The 20,003-nt window shown below is 47.1% G+C and overlaps 2 protein-coding genes across 4 annotated transcripts in view; one reads left to right on the forward strand and one right to left on the reverse strand.

The window, feature by feature from the left end:
- The window catches only part of ankfn1a (ankyrin repeat and fibronectin type III domain containing 1a), a 99,671-nt gene extending 87,803 nt beyond the window's left edge, over positions 1-11,868 (reverse strand). For all 3 annotated transcript variants that reach the window (XM_076887808.1, XM_076887809.1, XM_076887807.1), the window contains exons 1-5: positions 11,528-11,868; positions 8,776-8,903; positions 8,438-8,677; positions 6,412-6,647; positions 671-927 (exon numbers count right to left, since the gene is read on the reverse strand). In XM_076887808.1, coding sequence (XP_076743923.1) covers positions 671-927; positions 6,412-6,647; positions 8,438-8,677; positions 8,776-8,891 — 849 coding nt within the window. In that variant the 5' untranslated portion in view covers positions 8,892-8,903; positions 11,528-11,868. The remainder of the gene's footprint in view (positions 1-670; positions 928-6,411; positions 6,648-8,437; positions 8,678-8,775; positions 8,904-11,527) is intronic.
- A 979-nt stretch (positions 11,869-12,847) lies between these two features.
- LOC101466192 (uncharacterized) lies at positions 12,848-19,661 on the forward strand. The gene is made up of 8 exons (XM_004565275.2): positions 12,848-13,692; positions 14,147-14,258; positions 14,466-14,676; positions 14,775-14,862; positions 14,940-15,031; positions 15,118-15,282; positions 19,132-19,223; positions 19,358-19,661. The coding sequence occupies exons 1-8, from the start codon at positions 13,645-13,647 to the stop codon at positions 19,468-19,470; spliced, it is 921 nt and encodes a 306-aa protein (XP_004565332.1). The 5' UTR covers positions 12,848-13,644; the 3' UTR covers positions 19,471-19,661.
- Positions 19,662-20,003: the final 342 nt, after the last annotated feature.

The raw sequence follows: 20,003 nt of genomic DNA on the forward strand, positions 1-20,003 counted from the left end.
GTCTTTCTTTTGTCTTCGCATCATAAACTCATCCTGACTGAACGATCCTGACGTCAGTATCGATCGCACCTCTGCTCGGGCGGATCGGCATGTCCTCCATCATCGATGCAACAATGACCCACTCCTCTAAAGCCCGCCCAGTCTTTTACAAAGCAACCAATCCATCTTCCTCTTTCCTGTGACATCACAGCAGCGGTGGGAAAATCCGCTCCCTCCCACCGTCTGACTAATTAGAGCTGCTGGAGGTGACCAAAACAGACGCCATAGCCACGCTCGTGACCTCTGACCTACCGCCCACTGTGTCCGAGGTGGACACAGTGGGCGGGGACAGCGAAGCGTCGCGGTTTTTCTCACTGCTGGCAAAGGTTTCCCTGTTGAAGCTGTGTCAAACGTGAGGCACGCTGACTCACCGCGGCACGAGGCTGGTCGAGGCGGCGCCGCTGAGAGTCTGACACACAACAAAAACACACAAACGCTCCGAGCACAGCGGTGACCACGAGAGCAGCTACAAAGATAAAAGCTGTTCATCGGGAAACAGTCAGCTGCGTTTCCCACAAACAGCACCTGGGAGAAGGTGTGAAAGCACTTCCTGTCCTGTTCTGATGATGGAAGCTGGGGTCAGAGGTCAGCTTTAGTAAACGTAATCAGATAAGAGGAAATCCAGACTTACGTGGATGCTGCGGAGTTTCTTCCGGCCTCTCTCCAGCCGGTTCAGCAGCCTCAGGTGTCGCTGCTCGCCGCCCACCGGCTGCAGCAGACGGTCGTCCACCGAAATCGTCTTTCTCAGCAGCGCCCGGTCTGTGGCCCACGGCAGGGAAACTCGGGCCGCCTCCCCCAGGGGAAGACTCCTCGCACCTGCTCCTCCTCCTCCACTCCTCCTCGACCCCGGGGACGGATCAGGTGACCACAAGTCCCGCTGAACAGAGCCTGCAGAGAAACCAGAGCCCTGCTGCGTCAGGGGGGCGGTGTCGTGTTCCCACTCACCCACAGTGTGTGTGTGTGTGTGTGTGTGTGTGTGTGTGTGTGTGTGTGTGTGTGTGTGAGAGTGGGTCAGGTGTAAGCTGACCACCTGACCTGCTGCATTAAAACTACATGAGGAGGCCGAGGGCGTCGGCAGCTTGTGGCTCACATTCAAATCTCCACGTCAACCTTTTTAACCAGAGACAAAACGGCGCTCACTGAGCACGTGCAGATCCACAGCTGATGTAAACACACACACACCCACAGCTGCACACACACGTCGTTATGAGAACGTGGATAATTTCATCAGCAGCCGTTCACACACTCAAACTTTATAATCAACATCTGGCTGAACATCAGCACGAGCTCGAGAGAAAAGAGGAGGAGGTGGGTGACAAGGCGGCTTGCAGCACAGACCAAAGCTGACACCGCTACGTGCCCACTTTCATTTTCTCAGATGTAAACTCTCCGTGGAGCTTTGTTACATCACTTCCTGTGAAACGTTACAGCTAACTAAGTGAAACGTGAAACATGACTGGTATTTATCCAGGTTACTTTTTACCTGAAGTTGATTTCTTTGAATAAATAAATCAGACTTTATGTATTTCAGCTGCAGTTTACTCTGAGTTATTGCTTTGCGTTTCCTGGTGCTCAAAAACACGACCGCAGACGGAGGGGCGCGTGTTTGAGGACATCGTGCTCCAGCCTGTTTGCTTCCACAGGTGCGTGCGATGAAACGTGAGCCTCGCCGTGGGCCGTGTTCCTGAGGGTCAGGTTAACGCTGGAGGTAAGGCACCAAACCAGGCAGCACGATAAATGTTTGATGAGGAGGAAATCCATTCAGCTCGCCTGCGAGCGCTCACAGACGAACACCGAGTGCAGCCAATCGATTTCATTCACCAGGAGAGGTTTGAATCCGCCTGGTTCATGAACGGGAGGAAGGTTTGAAGGCTTATTCTGCGTCCTCAGCTCTGTGTCATCGCCATGCCACCACGCCAAGACGCCCTCCTGACCACAAACTCACTGTGGGCGCAGGACATCAGACGAACAACAACAACGAAGCGAACCGGCCCTGCGAGCGCCACACAGAAAGTCCCACAAACCATCAAACAGTGAAGGCAACACGCGCTGGTCACAGTGATGGCGAGTGGCCACCAAAGGCCATCCCTCTCGCCGTGCACCGCCTCACAGGGTGCTCGCTGCTGCTCCGTGTGAGGAGGCCAAACACAGAGCGGTCACCTGCTCCTTCATCATGACTGTGTGACTGTAGAACAGCTTCACCATCTTCCACCATCCAGGAGGTAAACTCTCCTTATAAGGAAGAATGTGGGCGTGGAAGCACGCAGGTGTGTGGATGATCCTGAAGACAGGAAACATGAAAGCACAGCGCTCACGACACACTTTGAATCATTTATGAATAAAGTCTGTGTGAAGCTCAGCTGATCAGCACAGGTGCCCTTCCTCACTCAGCTGGACTCACAGCTCCCTCTGCTGGACACACAGCACACCTACACCCAGACACAGACTGCAGGAAGTCCAAAAAAACCCTGCAAGTTACAACTACGAATTTTGACCCTATTTTTCTTCCTTTCATCTGATTGGTGAATGTCATGTCAATCACAAATTAAACAATCCAATCAGAGAACAGATGGGTTTGGCTGTCGGGGGGCGCTTTTTTTGAACTGCAGGTCTTTGAAGGGAATAAATGCCCTTCTACATGCCAACCCAGCGTTTTCCTTCATCACCACGAAGGAAAACAGTCTGTGGTCGTCCGAGTTTGGTGATTTTTGTGTCACAGGTCTACGTGTTTAATACAGGGACTTCCACAGCCTTTTCAACAGCGCTGCGGACGCAGGGGGGGCAGTGTTTTGGAAATGACAGTCTTCATTACAAAGCTTTCTTCTGGAGTTTTGATCTCCTCCATACCTGCTTCATACCCTGGAGGACGGGGCTGTGGCCCCCCCACACCCTCTAGCAGATTGTTACATGGAGAAACCTTTGGAATGCAAGCATGCTGATCCACACAGGTATGCACACAGGTGTACACACGGGTATTCACAGACGCGGACTACAGCTTTCTTGGCTGCTGCCTCAAAGCACACTGTGCGCTGTCTATCTTGCGTGCTGCACAATATCGTTTATTATTTAGTATCTACTGATATCTACTGCTAGCTAGTTCATTGTGATGGTGCTGTTTTTTTTTATTATGTTGCTCTTTGTTGTTTGCTTTCTCTTCTGTTTTTTTCTCCATACAGGTGACCCAGGTGTTTGTTTGTTTTTTTGTTGTTTTTCTTTCTTCCCCCCCTTCTCACCGTCTCTTCTCCCCTTTGGTTTTCTTTCTCTCCCCCTCTTTCTTTCATTCTTTCTCCCTGTCCTATCCCCCAGTCATGTCTGTCCCGTTTGTAGCAACTGAAAATAAAATAAATTCATAATTATAATAAAGGTCAATCAAATGGACCAATATGGCAAGGCCATGATGATCCACTTGGTAAAATAAATCCGCTTGGCATCTTTCTTGGCCTTAAGACAACAATTCTGATGCTAAAGATCCAAACGGGACACACACAAAAAAAAAAAAACCCACAAAAAAAAACCAAAGCTTTCTTCGTTATGAATTAGCATACATGTTTTTATTGAACATTTGAAGAACTAGCAAAAAAACAAACTCTTGTAGTTCACATAAAGTCAGAGATAGAAACGACAAGGAGCAGGTGCATCTACTACAGGTAGAGCTGCTGCAAAACCCCACAGAGCTCAGCAGCCTGCAACACATTCTGGATCCTTTGCTTTTAGTTAGCATTAGCAGCACATCCTGCGTCCGATGTGAAAGGACTTTTATGCTGCGCACTGTGACTCACAGCAATGGTCCTGGGTCAGCCCTGACGTTGTGTTAAACTAATCCTAAAGTAATAATGTTATTTCTAACCACTGATATAGCACAACTTTATCCTTTCAACAGCTACTGAAAGTTAGGGGACCTAGCTGCTATCGGATATTTATATAGAGATTACCCTTCAAGGACCTGCAGTTCAAAAAAGCGCTCCTCCGACAGCCAAACCCATCTGTTCTCTGATTGGATTGTTTAATTTGTGATTGACATGACATTCACCAATCAGCTTAAAGGAAGAAAAATAGGGTCAAAATTCGTAGTTGTAACTTGCAGGGGTTTTTTGGGCTAAGTCCACACACAAATCTTTTTTACAAGCACAAATCTTTTTTACAAGTACAAAATATTTATGACCACATTTTGAGCCCATAAAAGTGAGACACTCACTGCAACTTCCTGTTGAAGTTTGCTTCCCAGAGTCAGTAACACGAGCCGCTCCTGCTTGTGTCATCTTTTAATGTTTACAGCGGCCACGAGCTGCTGTCGCTCTTTCTGTGCGGGTCTTAATAAAGATTGATTTTGACCATGAGGAGACAATCGGTGTTTTCACTTCCTCCTATGTGTCTCAGGTGTGCTGAAGGACGGCAAAGATCTGCAGCATCCTCAGCTTCCTGTTTCAGGATGGAGGCTCTGAGGATCCTGTTCTCTCATTTCTGCTTCAAATAAAAGCTTTTTTGCTGGAAAACTTTTGTCTCAAACTTTTGTTGGTGTTGCATTTTTTCTCTGAACATCTTATTTTGAAGGTTCCTTCACTGAGGTCACCTGGGAGTTTCAGGGTTTACCTGATTTTAAGAAGCAGCTGGTCTGCTCACTGAGCCTCTGGGGGGCGCTGTAAACAGGATATCAGGATAAAGGATAACCAGCTCAGGACTTCCTGTTTGTGAAGCAGGTCGGTGTAAAAAAGCCAGTAACCTTTGCCCTTTATTTATTTATTATTTATTAACCTTTATTTTACCAGGAAAGGTCCCATTGAGATTAAAAACCTCTTTTTCAAGGGAGTCCTGGCCAAGAGGCGACAACATGTTAAAATTACAAAGTTACATACATAAAAGATGAACACCTAAGAACAGGAGATGGGGCGGAGTCCTAAAGCACAGCTGTGGTGTCACTGATGGTAAAACTGGTTCAGAGATTTAGCCACGCCCCTTCGTGGACCGCTGTGAAACTCTAACGAACCACCTCCACCTCAGGCTTTATCTCTGCATCAGCTCATTAACTCCACCCAGAACCAGCAGCAGCTACACCACCTCAGACACCATGTTTATCTCACACTGAAGTTTTTATCCAAACGAGGCGCCGCAGCCTGGGCGGGCGTGGAATAACTGAGTGCGAGGAATCAGCAGGACAGATCAGAAAAGACGGAAAACCTGCGACGTGAAGCCGAGAAGCAGCTTAACCCTGCAGTCTGAGGAAAGCGCGCCAGAGATCAAACACCTGATGGATGCTGTGCCGTAATCTGCTCAACAGGAAGCTCGTTATCATTCTCCAGAAGGGTGGAGCTAAAGAGAGCAGAGCAACACACAGGAAGTGGAGCCCGGTAAACAAAACCGCCGCTCGGAGCCATTAGAGACATTCCTGACTCGACGGCACGCCCACAGCTCCGCTCCAACCCCACGTCCAGTCTGCCGGCAGCTACAACCTCCACCCACGACAGACCTGTCTCTGTGGGTGTGGGAGAAACAAGACACAGACTCCTGACGTGGCTGCTCGACGATGACCACAGGGCAGAGGGGCTCAGCCTCCGTCAGCCTCCGTCAGCGCCAACACAGACGTCTCACTGCTGATTTCACCTATAAACAACTTCCTGTTTGACTCACTGTTTACATACTTGGCTCATTTTCTTCTTCGTGTACTTTTTTAGTCTCGATTTTGTATTAAAGTCGAGTTTTTCCCCTCGATGTTTATTAACACGTCTGCACTTCCTCATTTTCTTATTACTTCTCACTTCCTGTTTTATTTTGGTAGTCATTTGTGTCGTGATGTGTTTACTTCCCCCGTCTCGTCCTCACTGGCTGGTCTCACCTGTTTGTTGTTACCCAGGTGTTTCAGCCCTGTTGAGCTGCCTGCATTTAGCTACTTTATATTTTGGCCAATTAAAAGCTTCTGGGGTTGGCGATGCCATAAAGCACGTCTACACAGGAAGTGACGGACAGCGATGCCGCGACCAGAGACCCACTCCTTCTTTCAGCCTCCTCCTATACCAGTATCCTCCTCTGAGCTCTTCCTCTCCTCCTCCTGCCTGGTGGCTCCACCTTCATCCTCCACCCCCTCCTTCTGTGCACATGAGCTGCCCCTCTGATGGACTCGTTTCTGATCTCGTCCCAAACGCTACCTGATCAATCTCTTCTCAGCTTTAAATGTTAAAGCATACTGCTGATTAGAACGTTACCTAGGCAACCGAGCGAGCGATGCTTCAGTTTAATGCCCTCTTAGAAAGTCAGACGAGTCAGATCTGACCTTTGACCTAATCTCACTGTCTGTGTCCATGTAGACGTTCAGAGGAGCATGTTTACTCCAGGCAGGAAGGAGTTACTCACACACACACACACACTGGCTGTTGTTACCTGAAGAGGTCCAGTGGAGTCCTCCAGGACTGGCAGCGAGACGCCGCCGCTTCCTGATGCTGACGCCACTGTGGGAGGCGGAGTCTCCTGCGTGAGTGCCATAGCTGGACCGTGAAGCGGCAGCAGCGGGAGGAGGTGCAGGGGTGGAGGAGAGGATGGGGAGGAGGGGTGTGGACAGACAGGTCGCCTCCTTCGTCAGAGTGGGCGTGAGGAAGGTGGAGTCTCTTTCTGACGACCTGCAGGGATCCGAGGAGAGAAAAGTCAGCACAAAATAAACACGACACGGAGAACTCCTCCTCTAGCTGTTGAAGCAACTGGAAACACTTTATTCAGGAATACTGTGACGAAATATCCTGTTTTCATCAACACTTTGGGAATAAAGTATCCACACGGCATCCCTGCCACACCAACGCTGCAAATCGTGTAAAAACCTGGAAGAAGTTTAATGTATTTCCCATTAGACGAACACAGGAACATGCCGGTGTTAGTCAGAGCACCGCACTGAGCTCTGGTCACATCAGAAATCCAGCTTCCCTGCAGGGATGAGGGAGCAGTGTGAGCAGACTGCGAGAGCTTCAAACAGCAATCGTTTGAGCGCTGAACGCGACCCTGAGACGTGCGGGACGGACAGGTAACCACCACAAACCAGCTGGTACCTGTCCTCGGAGACAGCAGCTGCACCGTGATGCTCGGATCAGATGCCGTCCCTTCTTCTTCCTCCGCAGGAAAAGATCCAGCAGCCGAGCCCAGCTCAGCATCCGAGGACACGCGCTTCAGCAGATCGCTGCAGAGCACTGCGCCCTTCACCGGACGGCCACAGCCGGAAACAGCGCTGAAGGAAAAGCTCCTGTCAGGTGTTCACTGCCCAGCAGGGGTGTTACCTTACCTGTGTGTGTGCGCGCAGGGGGACAAAGGCTGGGTGAGGAGAACGGAGAGTCGAGCGTTTCTGAGCCTGCTCTGCATCAGCGTGGGTCCAGATCTGTACAGAGCGTGCTCTGAGTTCTGCACACGTGAAACAGCTGAGTGAACAGAGCATGAGTCAGTGAAAGGTGATGTCTGTAGATGTTCTCTGTTCTCCAGCCAGCAGTACAACAACCACATCACTGTCACGCTACCAGCAACAGCAGTCGTTAACGTCCTGTCCACGGACACACCATAAGGAGGAGCTCTTCCTGTCATCAGGCTTGGAGGGAATGAGACATGGACTCATCCACAGGGGCTTTGTCTACACCGAGCTGCTCTCTAGCTCACAGTCACAGTCTGAGGAACGAGACAGGGATCGAACCTGCAGCCATCCCGTCCACAGACGCCTGCTTAGAATCAGTCTTCTAAACATGTTTTGGACCATTTAGAAACCGTGCACGAGATTCAGGAAACACATGTCACTGTGCAGGAAGTGGGAAACTGTGATGGGGAGCAGCTGTGTTCTTTGAGGACGGTGAAATCTGTCAGAGAGCCCTGACAGAAACTGGAGTCTGTGGATCTGACACTGCACTGAGTGTTTCCTGCAAAGAAACCAACGAAGCTCAGACAGCAGGACCTGGCTGGAAACGGATCTGTGAGCGTGACAGGGAGGACCTTCCACTCGGCAACCTGCTCCTATAGTTCGTCTGAAGAGCCTCCAGCTGCTGCAAACACTCATAATGACCCCACTTCCACACATTAGCTGTACATTTCCTCTGACAGACCCGCCCGAGGCTCTCTAAAGTTAATCCTGACACTTCGAACACACGACAATAAACTTCTGTCTTTTGTTTGGACCCAGCAGCTGCTTCAAAACTCCAAAGATCAGCTCAAACACGCAGCATGATCCTGTTTATAGACGGACAGTGAGAAGGTTGAATGGCAGAACATTTTCCCTCAAAGGATCTCTTTAAAGTTTCATTCAAAGCACCAAAGGGCCTGATTGGTTCCTCTGTGCCACAGCGCTCCACCGTTATCCAAAAAACCCTGAAATCAGCAAACTTCATGGAAACGGCCTCGAAATAAACCCAATGAAAAGCATAAACAGGTGAGCTGGGGTTACCTGTCGATTTCTCCCGGCTCGCTGCAGGTGGAGTGGCGGGAGTTTGAAGCCAGCGACGAAGAGGAGGAAGCCGGGAGCGAGTTGGCGGAGTGGAGGGACGCACGTGAGGAGTACGAGTTGGAGGAAGAGCCCGAGGAGGTGTGGGTGGAGTCCAGAGGCCTGGAAAGCAGCAGTGAGGACGGCATGCACAGCCATGTCTCCAGGTCGGAGAACTTGGAGTAGCTCAGCATCTCCAGGACGCTGTGGGAGGAAGGAGGTGGAGTTACAAAGGAATCGACACCACAGCAAAGGATAAACAGGTTAATGAAAACCAATCAGCCCCTGAGAATTTGGCTCACCTTTCCTCTCCCACTCCTGGGATGTCATCTTTCTCATCAGCGGTTTGAAAGATGCAGGAAGTCCGGGAGTCACGTGATGACAGCAAAACACAGGAGTTATCAGAATCCACGGACATCTTCGGCCATATCTGCGGGACATCAAAGAGGGGGAGTTAAAACAACAACAACCTTCACACAGGTGTGCAGCAGCTCTCTGTGTACCTGGTGTTTCCCACTAAGACTTCTGTATGCAGCTTCCAAGGCTTAGTTTCTGCAGGTTAGCCCGTTTGTGTGCGTTAGTCCTGCCTGACATCATTACCTACCAGCCTGTTAGCCAGGTAGTGGTTTTTGTGACTGCATGTAGGCCTGCACTCTCTACAAGGTCACGCTGTACGAAAGTCTCACCTGGTTAAAGAAATGTTAACAGACATTTGTTTAACTTACTGTCCCTGTTAACAATCCTACAAATTCACTCTGCTAATAAAGAAATGTTACTTAAACGGAAGCTTGTAGCATTGGCTTGTTAGGTGGTCATGAGATCGAAAATGTGACGTCAAACCCGCAAAGGATTGTGGGTACGAGTGGTAAGCGGTACTAGCGCACGCAGGCTTTCACGTGAAAACAGTCACACAGCGATAAAAAGAAACAAAAAATGGCAAGAAGCTGTTGTGTTATTAGCTGCAACAGCCGGTCGCATGACAGCCACGGGAAGCCGACGGTAAAGAGATCGTTGTTATCGGATTCCGTCGTGGAAGAAAAATCGTTCAAACCGAGTTTCCGAAGTAACAAAGAGGCGACGGACGGCCTGGATTGCAGCCGTTCGAAGAGCAAATATAACGTCCCAGAACGCTGCAGCTCACAGGTCAGTCTGCTCCAAGCATTCCCACAGAGGTCAGTCTGCTGTTGTAGTTATTACGTCATTTATCATAATTGGTGATGTAGGTTACAAATAAGTCTTAATTTGAATTGAATTCGTTGCTTTGCTGCTTTGTTCACTGTGGCTTTGCGGGCTAATGTTTGTTGTTCTTTGTAGGAAAAGCAGCCTACAAAATGCTGGGATGCGATCCAGACTGGGCCCCTCTATCAGCCTGGGTTTCAAGCTGCTACCACAGCCAGATCTGATTGGTGAAGAGAGAGCGAGATCAAAACAGCCACGTCTGCATATATGCGCCCAAGTGTTGTATGAAGCAAGTGATACTGTCTCAGTTTGTTGTTTGATGTTTTGTTTTTGCATTGTTGATTTGTTTTTCAGCGAAGCAGCTAATAAAGCTGATGGATTTCTACAATGTTGCCTCTTTGCTGTGAGATTCTGTAACAGAATGAAACAATGATGCCAGTAATAAATAAAGACAATGAATTGAATGAATTACCAAACACTTATTTTATTTCTATTGGATCTGAAAATGTTGTGTAACACTACAACCTGAAACGACACATAGATGCGTTGGCCTGTAACAGCAGCTGTGAGATGGAGTCGTCCAAACCACCAAAGTAAACTGGAGCTGGGCTTGTTGCAGGATCTGATGCTACCAAACATGTTGTGAGTGTGTGCGCTCTCACTTAGGACCATATAATAATAAACGTGATGAAAGTTGTGCAGCACGCTGACGTCCTTACTCCACTCTGTGCTCGTGTGGGTCTGACCCTTTCACTCCTTTGATTTCTTCCTCGTACTTTCTTTGACTCTTCGTCACGTCTGTCTTCGTGCGGAGCTGCCGAGTTCTCCGTCGTTTTGTACAGAACTGTTTTTGGGGCAAATAAAATGCAAGTGGGGATTAAACCGCAGAATTAATGGTTACCGGTGCTGGAAATGCTGGCGCTTGATGCAGTGTTTTGATTTTGTTGCCACTCGTACCCACAATGCAACGCGCGAAAGTCACGTGGTCTGTCGATCTCATAACACTACTTTGGTAATTGTGTTAGCTGGTGAACTACTGTTAAGAAACTCGTCTTCATTAATTAGTTATTGCAGAATTACAATATCCAGAATGTGGAGTTCTAAGTTGAATTAGCAGGTTTCATCTTATAAATTAGCTGTTTAATTAGTAATGCTGCTTGTTACTTTGGTTGACGGTATCTTACGGGTCAAACCAGTTAGTTGGTTAGCTGGTAAGTGGTGGTAACAGTCACACTGCATGGCAGTCAGATGATATTAGCTAACATTAGAATAGAATAATCCTTTAATTGTCCCACAAGGGGACAATTTGGTTCAGCTTGTAATGCTTTGTTCATGCTGTTAGCTAGCATAGTGGAAAAACTAGTTAATGGAGAGCCAGCCATGTTGTCATGGCAACCAATGGTACCACTGTATGTGTAAAACAGGCTAATTTAAAGTCTAATTTCTAAACAGGCTAATTTAAAGTCTGTTTAGAAAGAAGAAACGTTTCCGGTGAATTTTCATCTAATCTGAAGACTTTTAGTCACGTTTACTCTCGGTGGTCTCAGCCTACGCTTACAGGACTACAACTTGTCAGCTTGTAGTCCTGCTTTGCTAATCTTGGTTGCTGTTAACGTTGCCAGGGAAACCTGAGGGCTCAACCATTACTGCGACCCCTCGCTGCCTTTTTTAGTAATTACTTGAATTTGAGGAGTTATCCGAAGTTTCCCGGTAACTGTCTGTGAACGTGCGCTCGCGTGCGTCAAACACGGCGCAGCTGCGCGACCACACGTGGCTGATCAGCGGCGCGAGCAGGAAGCACCGGCGGGAGTGATTAACGCCGACTTCCTGTCAGCAAACGCTGCCCAAACAGGCCGATGTTCGCGCAAACTCTACCGTCTCTGTCCTCGCTCTGCTGCGCGCGGGTCCTCCTCTTCTTCTTCCTCTCCTTCTTCCTCTTCGGCTCCCAGCACAGGAACATCTGCTCAGGCCGGGATCCCGCCTGGAAACGTGTCTTTGTCCTGCCCCGTGTAAAACATCCCAAAATACAGGCAGCCAGGCCGGAGCGGCTCACATTTCACTGCGGTCAACTCTGCGCACATCTGGAGCACGGCCGGGCCTCAATACTGCTGCGACTGCCACTCAGACAGCCAGAGCCCAATTAACTGGGAGGAGTGAGGAAGAGGGGCCCAGGGAGAGATTCAGTATCTCCCGGTTCATCTGTTTACTTCAGCTGGAGGAGGGACAGACAGGAGGAGGAGGGGATAAAGGAGGACCGAAGGATGAAGTTAAGGACGGAGGAAAGAGGAACTGAGACCACAGCAGGGAGTAAATTAAAGGAAGAAGATGAAGGGGAAAGCAAAACAAAACATGGAAGAAGTTATCAAAGGGAAGAAATCACAAAGAGCAAAGAAGGGAGGAATAAAGGAATGAGGGAGAAGAAACAAGGATGGATGGAAGGACAAAACAAAATTAAAAAAAAGAGGAATGCAGGGAAAAGTACCAGATCAAAGAAAAAGACAACATTAACTGAAAGGAACAAGCAGGGAAGGAAAGATTTGTAAAGAAACAAGGAGAGGAAGTAGGATGAGTTCAAGGAAGGCAGAAACGAATTGAAAGGAAAGGAAGGAAGGACAAATTTAAAAGAAAGAATGAAATGGAATAACAGACAGACGTGAGGAGGGGGGGCTATGAAGTGAAGGAAACAAAGATGTGAGACAAAATGTATGGGCAAGGACAGAAATGAGTCAAAAAGAAGGAAGGAAAGAAAAGGAAGCAGTTAAGCCACAAATGATGGGATGCAAGTAAAAAGGGAAAGAGGAAGGATTGAAGAAAGGAGAAAAAAGGGATTAAAGGAGGAAAGAGATGAGAAAGGACATGTGGGGGAAATCCAAACTAAGTTAAAGAAGGAAATAAGGAAGGTCACGAGGAAATGGAAGAAAATGAATGATAAGTAGAAAAGGAATAAGAACGTGGAGTATGAAGGCATTAAACCCCACGAAAGAAAGGAAAGAGGGACAAGAGGAAAACTGTAAAGGTGGATGGAGGTACAAAAAAGGGAGAAAATAAATAAAACCTGAATGATGATAAAAGGTAATGAAGGAGAAGGAAACAATAAAGGAAACGGCACACACACTGAATCTGTGGGAGGAACAAAAAGTGAAGAAATAACTGACAAAGAAGGAATGAAGGAAAGGTGGAGTGGGTGGGAGGGTGTGAGGAGATAAGAGCGGGCAGGAAGGAGGCTGAATGTTTGCTGTAATCATCCCCAATTTAAACAAACAGCCTCTACAGGTCGAGATACTCGAGTACTCGCCCCCCCTCTCCCTGTCACATGCCTGAGTTTGTAATGCTGAGCGTTTGCTCACGCTGAGCCCAACGCTCAGGCTGCTCAACACTCAGTTTATCACAGTTTGTTCCCCTCGTGGGTCTGTATGATGTCATAGAGAGGGGATGTCCATATCTGGCCTCGCTGATGGGAAACCCCACCTGAAGCATGCAGCAGCTTTTGTAAAAGAAAACCCAGGAACAAACCTGCTTTGAGTGTATTGGCTCAGGGGGAGGAGCTAACAGCGTCCCTCTTTAGGCAGTGGGTGAACAGTGGTGGTGATGACACCGAGGCCCAGAATAAGAGAAGGGGATTATTAAGAACTGGGGTTGGTGCAAAGCCACTCTAGCAGAGAGCTGAAATAAGCAGGTTTTGCATTTCCGATGGGATGCTTTCAGTGGGTTCCACCCTGAACGCAACCCTGTCCACCTGCAGGGGGCGTGGCTCAAAGCAGTGAAGCATTTGTTTTTATCACTTTCTCTTGATTTTCATTTAAATTATTTTTTTGGAAGAACACATAAAATCATTCACTGTCATGTTTGAGCATCTTCGTCTCCTAGCAACAGACTCCTGTCTGAATCTTTTTGGATGTAAACAATCAACTTCACACTAAACCTCTGACAGTACGTTTATTTTTGGCTCGCTGTTATTACTGGGTTTGATCGCTGAGGCTTCCTCCTGCATCATGGACGAGTCTGCGTTGGAGCGATACTTCGATGAGTTCATCGCTAACGTGAGTTTTCATTTTTTCAGCTGCTGGTTTAAAAATCAAACCGGTAAACTGCCGCATTTCAGACCTGAAAATCAAACGTGGAGAAAATTTCAACTCTGGTCCACTCGTCTTCACAGAAGTGATTGAATCCAGACACAAGCCTGTTAAGGTCACGCCAAAGTGTATCTTTAGATGATGATGTGCTGCAGTCGTCACAGACTATATACTGAAACTAGCCAGCTAACCTGCTAACTACTAACAGCTGGGTGTTAAACTTTAACCTGACACCACTGTGAACAGTGACCAGTCGTTTCGCTGGAGAGGAATTCAGACCATTTTTGAGTTGGACTGATTTCAGGATGTGAAGGTTGGACCTGGAGTTATCGACACTGAGCTTGTTCATTTCTGGACACCACACAGAGCAGAAACATGTAGCACCACGTTAGCACATAGGCAGATTCTCTTCTTGCTGCAGAACCCCAGGAGGACAGAGGATGTCAGCGAGGAGGTCGGCGAGGAGGAGCTGTTTTTCAAGTTATTGCCTGATGAGCTCCTGACACTGAACACGGTCACCTGTGACGATGCAGGTACGACAACAGAGCCGACAACACTCTGCACACGGTGCGATCATGACTGGGTGGAGCGCTGAGCAGTGACCGAGCTGCATCCATATACTGTTAATCCATAACTGCTAATTAGCACTTAGTGACAGTTGGTTTTGGAGCCTCGAGTGGACGTCAGAGGAACTGCAGTTTGTGGTACTTTCAGCTCTGCTGCTCTTGTTCGTGCCTCAGACAGAATCTGTAAGAAGGAGGATCGGACTGCAGAGAGCGGGATCGCCGGCACGCAGTCACGAGACAGCAGCTCCCAGAATTCCTCAGCAGAAGCTAAGCCCACGTGTGCGTCCTCCTCGTCTGAACTGAAGGCCCTTCCTGTTAAACCCGGGACCCCGGAGGACCCTGAGACACTGAAGGAGAAGTCGTCGAATCTCGCCCCAGTGATATGGTATCACCGCAGAGATCACAGTCTGCTTCTGTCCAGTGACGGCTCTGCGGCTTGAACACGCAGCTGTGACTCTTGTGTTTTTATGTGTTTGCGTGCAGTAACGTCATCTCCACAGTGGACCTGGGCTGCTGTTTGGACCTGAAGTTCATTGCTCGCAGGATGTGGAACGTGCAGTACAAACCACAGGTGCAGAGACCTGAACGAGTGATGTACGTGAAGACATAATAAGCCCGGCACTGGTTTTCATTCTTGCTGTTTTTCAGTATTTCACAGGGATCATCGCTAGGATCCGGGAGCCAAAAGCAACAGCGACCATCTTCCGAACTGGGAAAATCATCTGCCTGGGAACCAAGAGGTTTGTCTGGATTCACATCTCCTCAGACTATGGTGCAGCACGGTGGGTTTCCAACCATCTCCTTGCTTCCTCTTTCTTTTAATAAGTGTGGAGGAGTCGCGCCTGGCGGCCAGGAAGTTTGTCCGCAAACTGCAGAAGTTTGGCTTTCCCGTGCACTTCCTCAACTTTAAGATCCAGAACATTGTAGCCTACTGCCAGACCTTTCCAGTGGATTTAGCAGAACTGCAGAAGGTCCACAAAGGGCAGTGCAGGTCAGGAGATAAGGACTCTGAGTAGAGGCTAGACCCAAACAGGGATGCAGGTTTGAAGCCCAACTTTGAGCACATCACGTGTCAGTCAACGCTACTCTGTGCTAGATCAGGGGTGTCAAACTCAAATACACAGTGGGCCAAAATTCAAATCTGGAACAAAGTCGCGGGCTAACATTAATATTTATTTAAAAAAAAATCTTCCTCCAGATATGAGAATGAATCTTTTCTTATGGACTCGAACACGTTTTGCTGAAAAACTGAATATGGAACAAGCAAAGCTTAATACTAAACAATATATATATTAGCTGGATAATACCAGTAGGCCAGCTCTGATAGTCATTTGGTATGGCTTCGCGGGCCAAATGTAATTAGGCTGCGGGCCAAATTTGGCCCGCGGGCCAGAGTTTGACACCTATGTGCTAGATGATCTGAGACAGATGCTGACTGATGGCACTTGCTTTCAAATTTTGTTGAATATGAATCCCATTTTCTTCGGTCCCCGTGACGATGCTTTAAAGAACTTTAAAGTGGTTCAACACATGATGTGAAATGTGCAGTCACGGATACTTTGAAGCACTTGTGAAGAAAAGATGTAGACAGCATGCAGTGCTGGGGAGTAACGGAGCACATGTACCAGCGTTACGTATTCAAAATACAAAATATGAGTAACTGTATTCTGTTACACCCAAATGGAAAAGACATATATAAATCTTATAAAATTTGTGTCTGTCTTGTGTGAAACCTGTATGAAAAGCATATAAGAGTGAAAACAGATATAAGATCCCTTGAAAAATTATATAATGAAACTTGTATGTTTTGGATACTTACTAAAACAATGTATGAAAGTAATCATAAAGCGGCCACTTTCATGAGTAATCACATATAAGTTTTTACTATTTCTTTTCCATATGGGCAGTTACTGTTTAAAAAGGTGGTATTCAGTTACTTTGGTTCAAGGTTCAAGGTTCTTTATTTGTCACATGCATAGTTATACAAGTATAACACACAGTGAAATGTAGCCTGACACGCTCCTCGACATGTGCAAAAATGGGGGGGGGGGGGGGGGGGTGTAGAGCAAGAACATTATATATATATATATATATATATATATATATAATAAACTTTATTTATAAAGCACACGTAAAAACCAAGGGTATGCCAAGGTGCTTAACAAGTAAAATAGAGTATAGGAGGAGGATAATAGAAATAGGACCAAAGCAAGTACTAAATATGCAAACAGATAACTGTCACTAATACATAGGAAAGCAACAGGTACAGAGCAAACAAGAATTGAAATGAGCATAGAAGTGCATGATATAAAATCATAAAAGAAATATTAACTAGAGGGAAAGGCAAGATTGAATAAGTGGGTTTTTAATCGTGATTTGAACAGTGCAATGGAATCAGATGCGCGGAGGTCGAGAGGAAGGGTATTCCACAGTACCGGGGCAGCCAGAGCAAACGCACGGTCACCCCGGGACTTCAGTCGAGATCTGGGTTGGGTCAGAAGTAGTTGAGTGGCAGATCTGAGTGTTCTAGCAGGAGTATGTGGTTTGAGAAGTTCACTAAGATAACTTGGCGCTAATTTATTAATAGTTTTGAAAGTAAGGAGTAATATTTTAAATTGAATACGGTACTTTATGGGCAGCCAATGCAGGCTAGCTAGGACAGGGGTAATATGGCAAAATTTCCTGGTACCAGTCAAAAGGCGGGCTGCTGCATTTTGGACTGTTTGCAGTTTAAGAAGAAGAGAAGAGGGAAGACCATAGTACAAGGAGTTACAATAATCCAACCTGGAGGTCACAAAAGCGTGAATAAGCTTCTCCAGGTCCTCATGCGGAATATGTACTATATATATATATATATATATATATATATATATATATATATATATATATTAGTATATACACTGGGTGAATGTGCAGTAGTAGCAGCAAGCAGGTGAATTCTGTACATTAATATGAATAGACATCTGACTATTTTACAGGATAGACAATATAAACATATTTAAAATTAAAGGAATTGAAATGTACATTGTGCCTTGGTTTAGTGTCTGGAAGAGTCCTGTCTCAGTCAATTATAGATGATGTGAGAGGGCGGGTGTGTGTGTTTAGGGCACGGATGGCTTGGGGATAGAAGCTCCTCTTGAGTCTCTCTGTCCTTGCCCGGAAGATGCGGAACCTTCTACCAGATTGCAGAAGTTGGAACAGTTTGTTGCCAGGATGGGACGGGTCCTTCAGTATCTGCGCTGCTCTAGTCCGGCATCTCCTGGTGTAGGTGTCCTGAAGCGGGGGGAGAGCAATCCTGCAGCAGCGTTCTGCTGTACGGATCACTCTCTGGAGAGCTTTTTGGTCCTTCACACAGCTGTTCCCCAACCACGATGTCATGTTCTGTGTGAGGATGCTCTCCACAGCGCCTGTATAGAAAATCCTGAGGATCTTTGGAGAGACCCTGAACTTCCTCAGTTGTCGTACTTTGTTGAAATAAATGGATTACACTCGGTCTTTTTCTTTTGTGGTAATTCCACGCCGGTGGAAACCCAAACAAAACGCGCATTAAGAGGCTCTAATGCCCGAGTCTCAATCTCACGCCCCACGTCACCCCTACTTGCAGCCGCATAATGACGTGAAGAAATATTTTTTAAAATTATTGTTCCAAAATGATTTAACCTCCTGAGACCTGAACTCTTTCATGGCATGCAGTTTTCTTTGCTATTTGGGTTGATTGGGACCTAAAGAATGTAAAAACAAAGAATTACCAGATTTTCTTTTTCCTAATTTTTGTTTTTGAGAAAAATGAGATCCACATATGAGGACATTTGTTTCAAATTTTGATAGAACAGCGGCAGCATAATGTCCTCGTAAGTGCATATCAGGCCCTTGTAGAGAAAAATGTGATGTCCACACATGTGGACGCCAGGTCCTAGGAGGTCAATATGAAGGCAATAGGCAGAGTGTTACAGGCATAAAGCATGCAGCCTCATGGGCAGTGTGGCCCAGCTGTGAGTAAGCTGTTAAGACTCGACTGTACGCTGTGTTCATGTTTTACTCTGAAACAATAAGCTCCGTTGCAGCAGCCTTTCAACGCCTCTCTCTGTCTCTCGCTAGCAAAGTCGACCCAGACAACAAAGTAAAGCTAGTTTTCAGCTACGAGCCCGACACGAACCCGACGTATTAGCCAGAGGTCCCTTTACTACGGTTCGGAGCTGCGGACCTGTTTTATATACACGAGGAATAGTTTTCTATACGAGATCGCTGCAAAAAGTGCAGCCTTACCTAATGTCCACCTACTGTTACTCATTATATTAAGATTTAAACATCTAGCTGGTGTTGGTGTGGAGAGTAACCTGCAGTAATAGTAATAAATCACATTCATGTAGTTGTAAAAAGCTTGATAATATATTAAGTAATCCAAAGTATTCAGAATACGTTACTCACATTCAGTAACGCAATGGAATACGTTACAAAATACATTTTGGGGCATGTAATCTGTAATCTGTAGTGGAATACATTTTAAAAGTAACCTTCCCAACACTGACAGCATGGTCAGTAAATTAGAATTAATGCCATTTTTTGCAGACACCGTAGTGGGAAAGTTCCCAGAATCATCCCGGGCACAGTTCAGTCAGACTGGATAGTAAACGCTTCTAAACTGGCCAGCTCCCACTGAGCCCTGGAGTCGTTTTTCTCCAATATTTCTCTCCCAGTGTGTCTGCAGCAGCCTGTGTTTCGTTGCATGCTACGTAGGAGATCGCTAAACTGTGGAGTGTGTCCTGAAATGATTGTGGAAGGTTTTAGTTTCTACGTCGTGGAAACTGTGAGGTTTTAGTCTGTGTTCTTCTTTCTACAGTTATGAGCCAGAGTTGCATAACCGCCTCATCCTCAACCCGATTACCGGCATCAGAGTGTCCTTCATTTCGGCTGGGTGCATAAATGTGTGCGGTGAGCTTGTCCACACGTCACAGTTCAATTAAAAATGCTGCCCTGTGGTGAAAACTGACTGAAAAACTGACCTTTGACTTTTGTGGACGTCATCATGAGTGTGTGTCCATGAAATATCCTGTGTTACACTCCAGGAGCTAAAACCAGGGCTGAGGTCGATGCAATCTTTCAAACCATCTGCAGAATCCTGAGAGAGTACAGGTGGGAGCGAACATGCAGCGGAGCTTTGATTTCAAAGCCAAACTGATGTTAGAGGCAGACATGAATAAACTGACGCATGAGCGCCACTGCACTCCACTGTAGTTCCTGATTGCACCACTAGATGTCAGCACGGCTGCAGGCCGCTCTCAGTCAGTGGTTTAGAGACGTGCAGCTCTCGCCGTGTACCTCGTGTGTGTTTGCATTACTCACTCACAGGTGAGGTCAGGATCACCTGAGAATGAGCAGGAGGCCTCTGGGTGGACGTGACCTGCTGCTCGTCCATCAGAACGGCCAAAACAAGAGTGAATAACACGTCACTGCATCCTGATATCCTCTTAAACAGGTTCGTTATTTACAACCTGCCCTTCATTACATCACTCAACATTCAGTCGGCATGGAGCTCAGATTGGACGGTTTGGGGGTTTGGTCGAGTTTCCGTCATAGTGCATGCTGGGAAGTCTACTGGGATCGGCCTCGTTACCTGACGTTTTACTTTGGTGGGCGTGGCTGTGAGCCTCACCTTTCCTGAGGTGGCAGGAGGTCAGATTCACGATGAGTCATGAAAACGCGTCGTTTGGT

This window comes from Maylandia zebra, linkage group LG8 (genome assembly GCF_041146795.1).
Source record: "Maylandia zebra isolate NMK-2024a linkage group LG8, Mzebra_GT3a, whole genome shotgun sequence".
Lineage (NCBI taxonomy): Eukaryota > Metazoa > Chordata > Actinopteri > Cichliformes > Cichlidae > Maylandia > Maylandia zebra.

Bases quoted from the DNA above. Each gene is read 5' to 3' on its own strand.
- LOC101466192 (XM_004565275.2), top strand. From the start codon at position 13,645: ATGGACGAGTCTGCGTTGGAGCGATACTTCGATGAGTTCATCGCTAAC. The intron at 13,693-14,146 runs GTGAGTTTTCAT...TTCTTGCTGCAG, and splicing joins TCGATGAGTTCATCGCTAAC to AACCCCAGGAGGACAGAGGA. The intron at 14,863-14,939 runs GTGCAGAGACCT...GCTGTTTTTCAG, and splicing joins ACGTGCAGTACAAACCACAG to TATTTCACAGGGATCATCGC.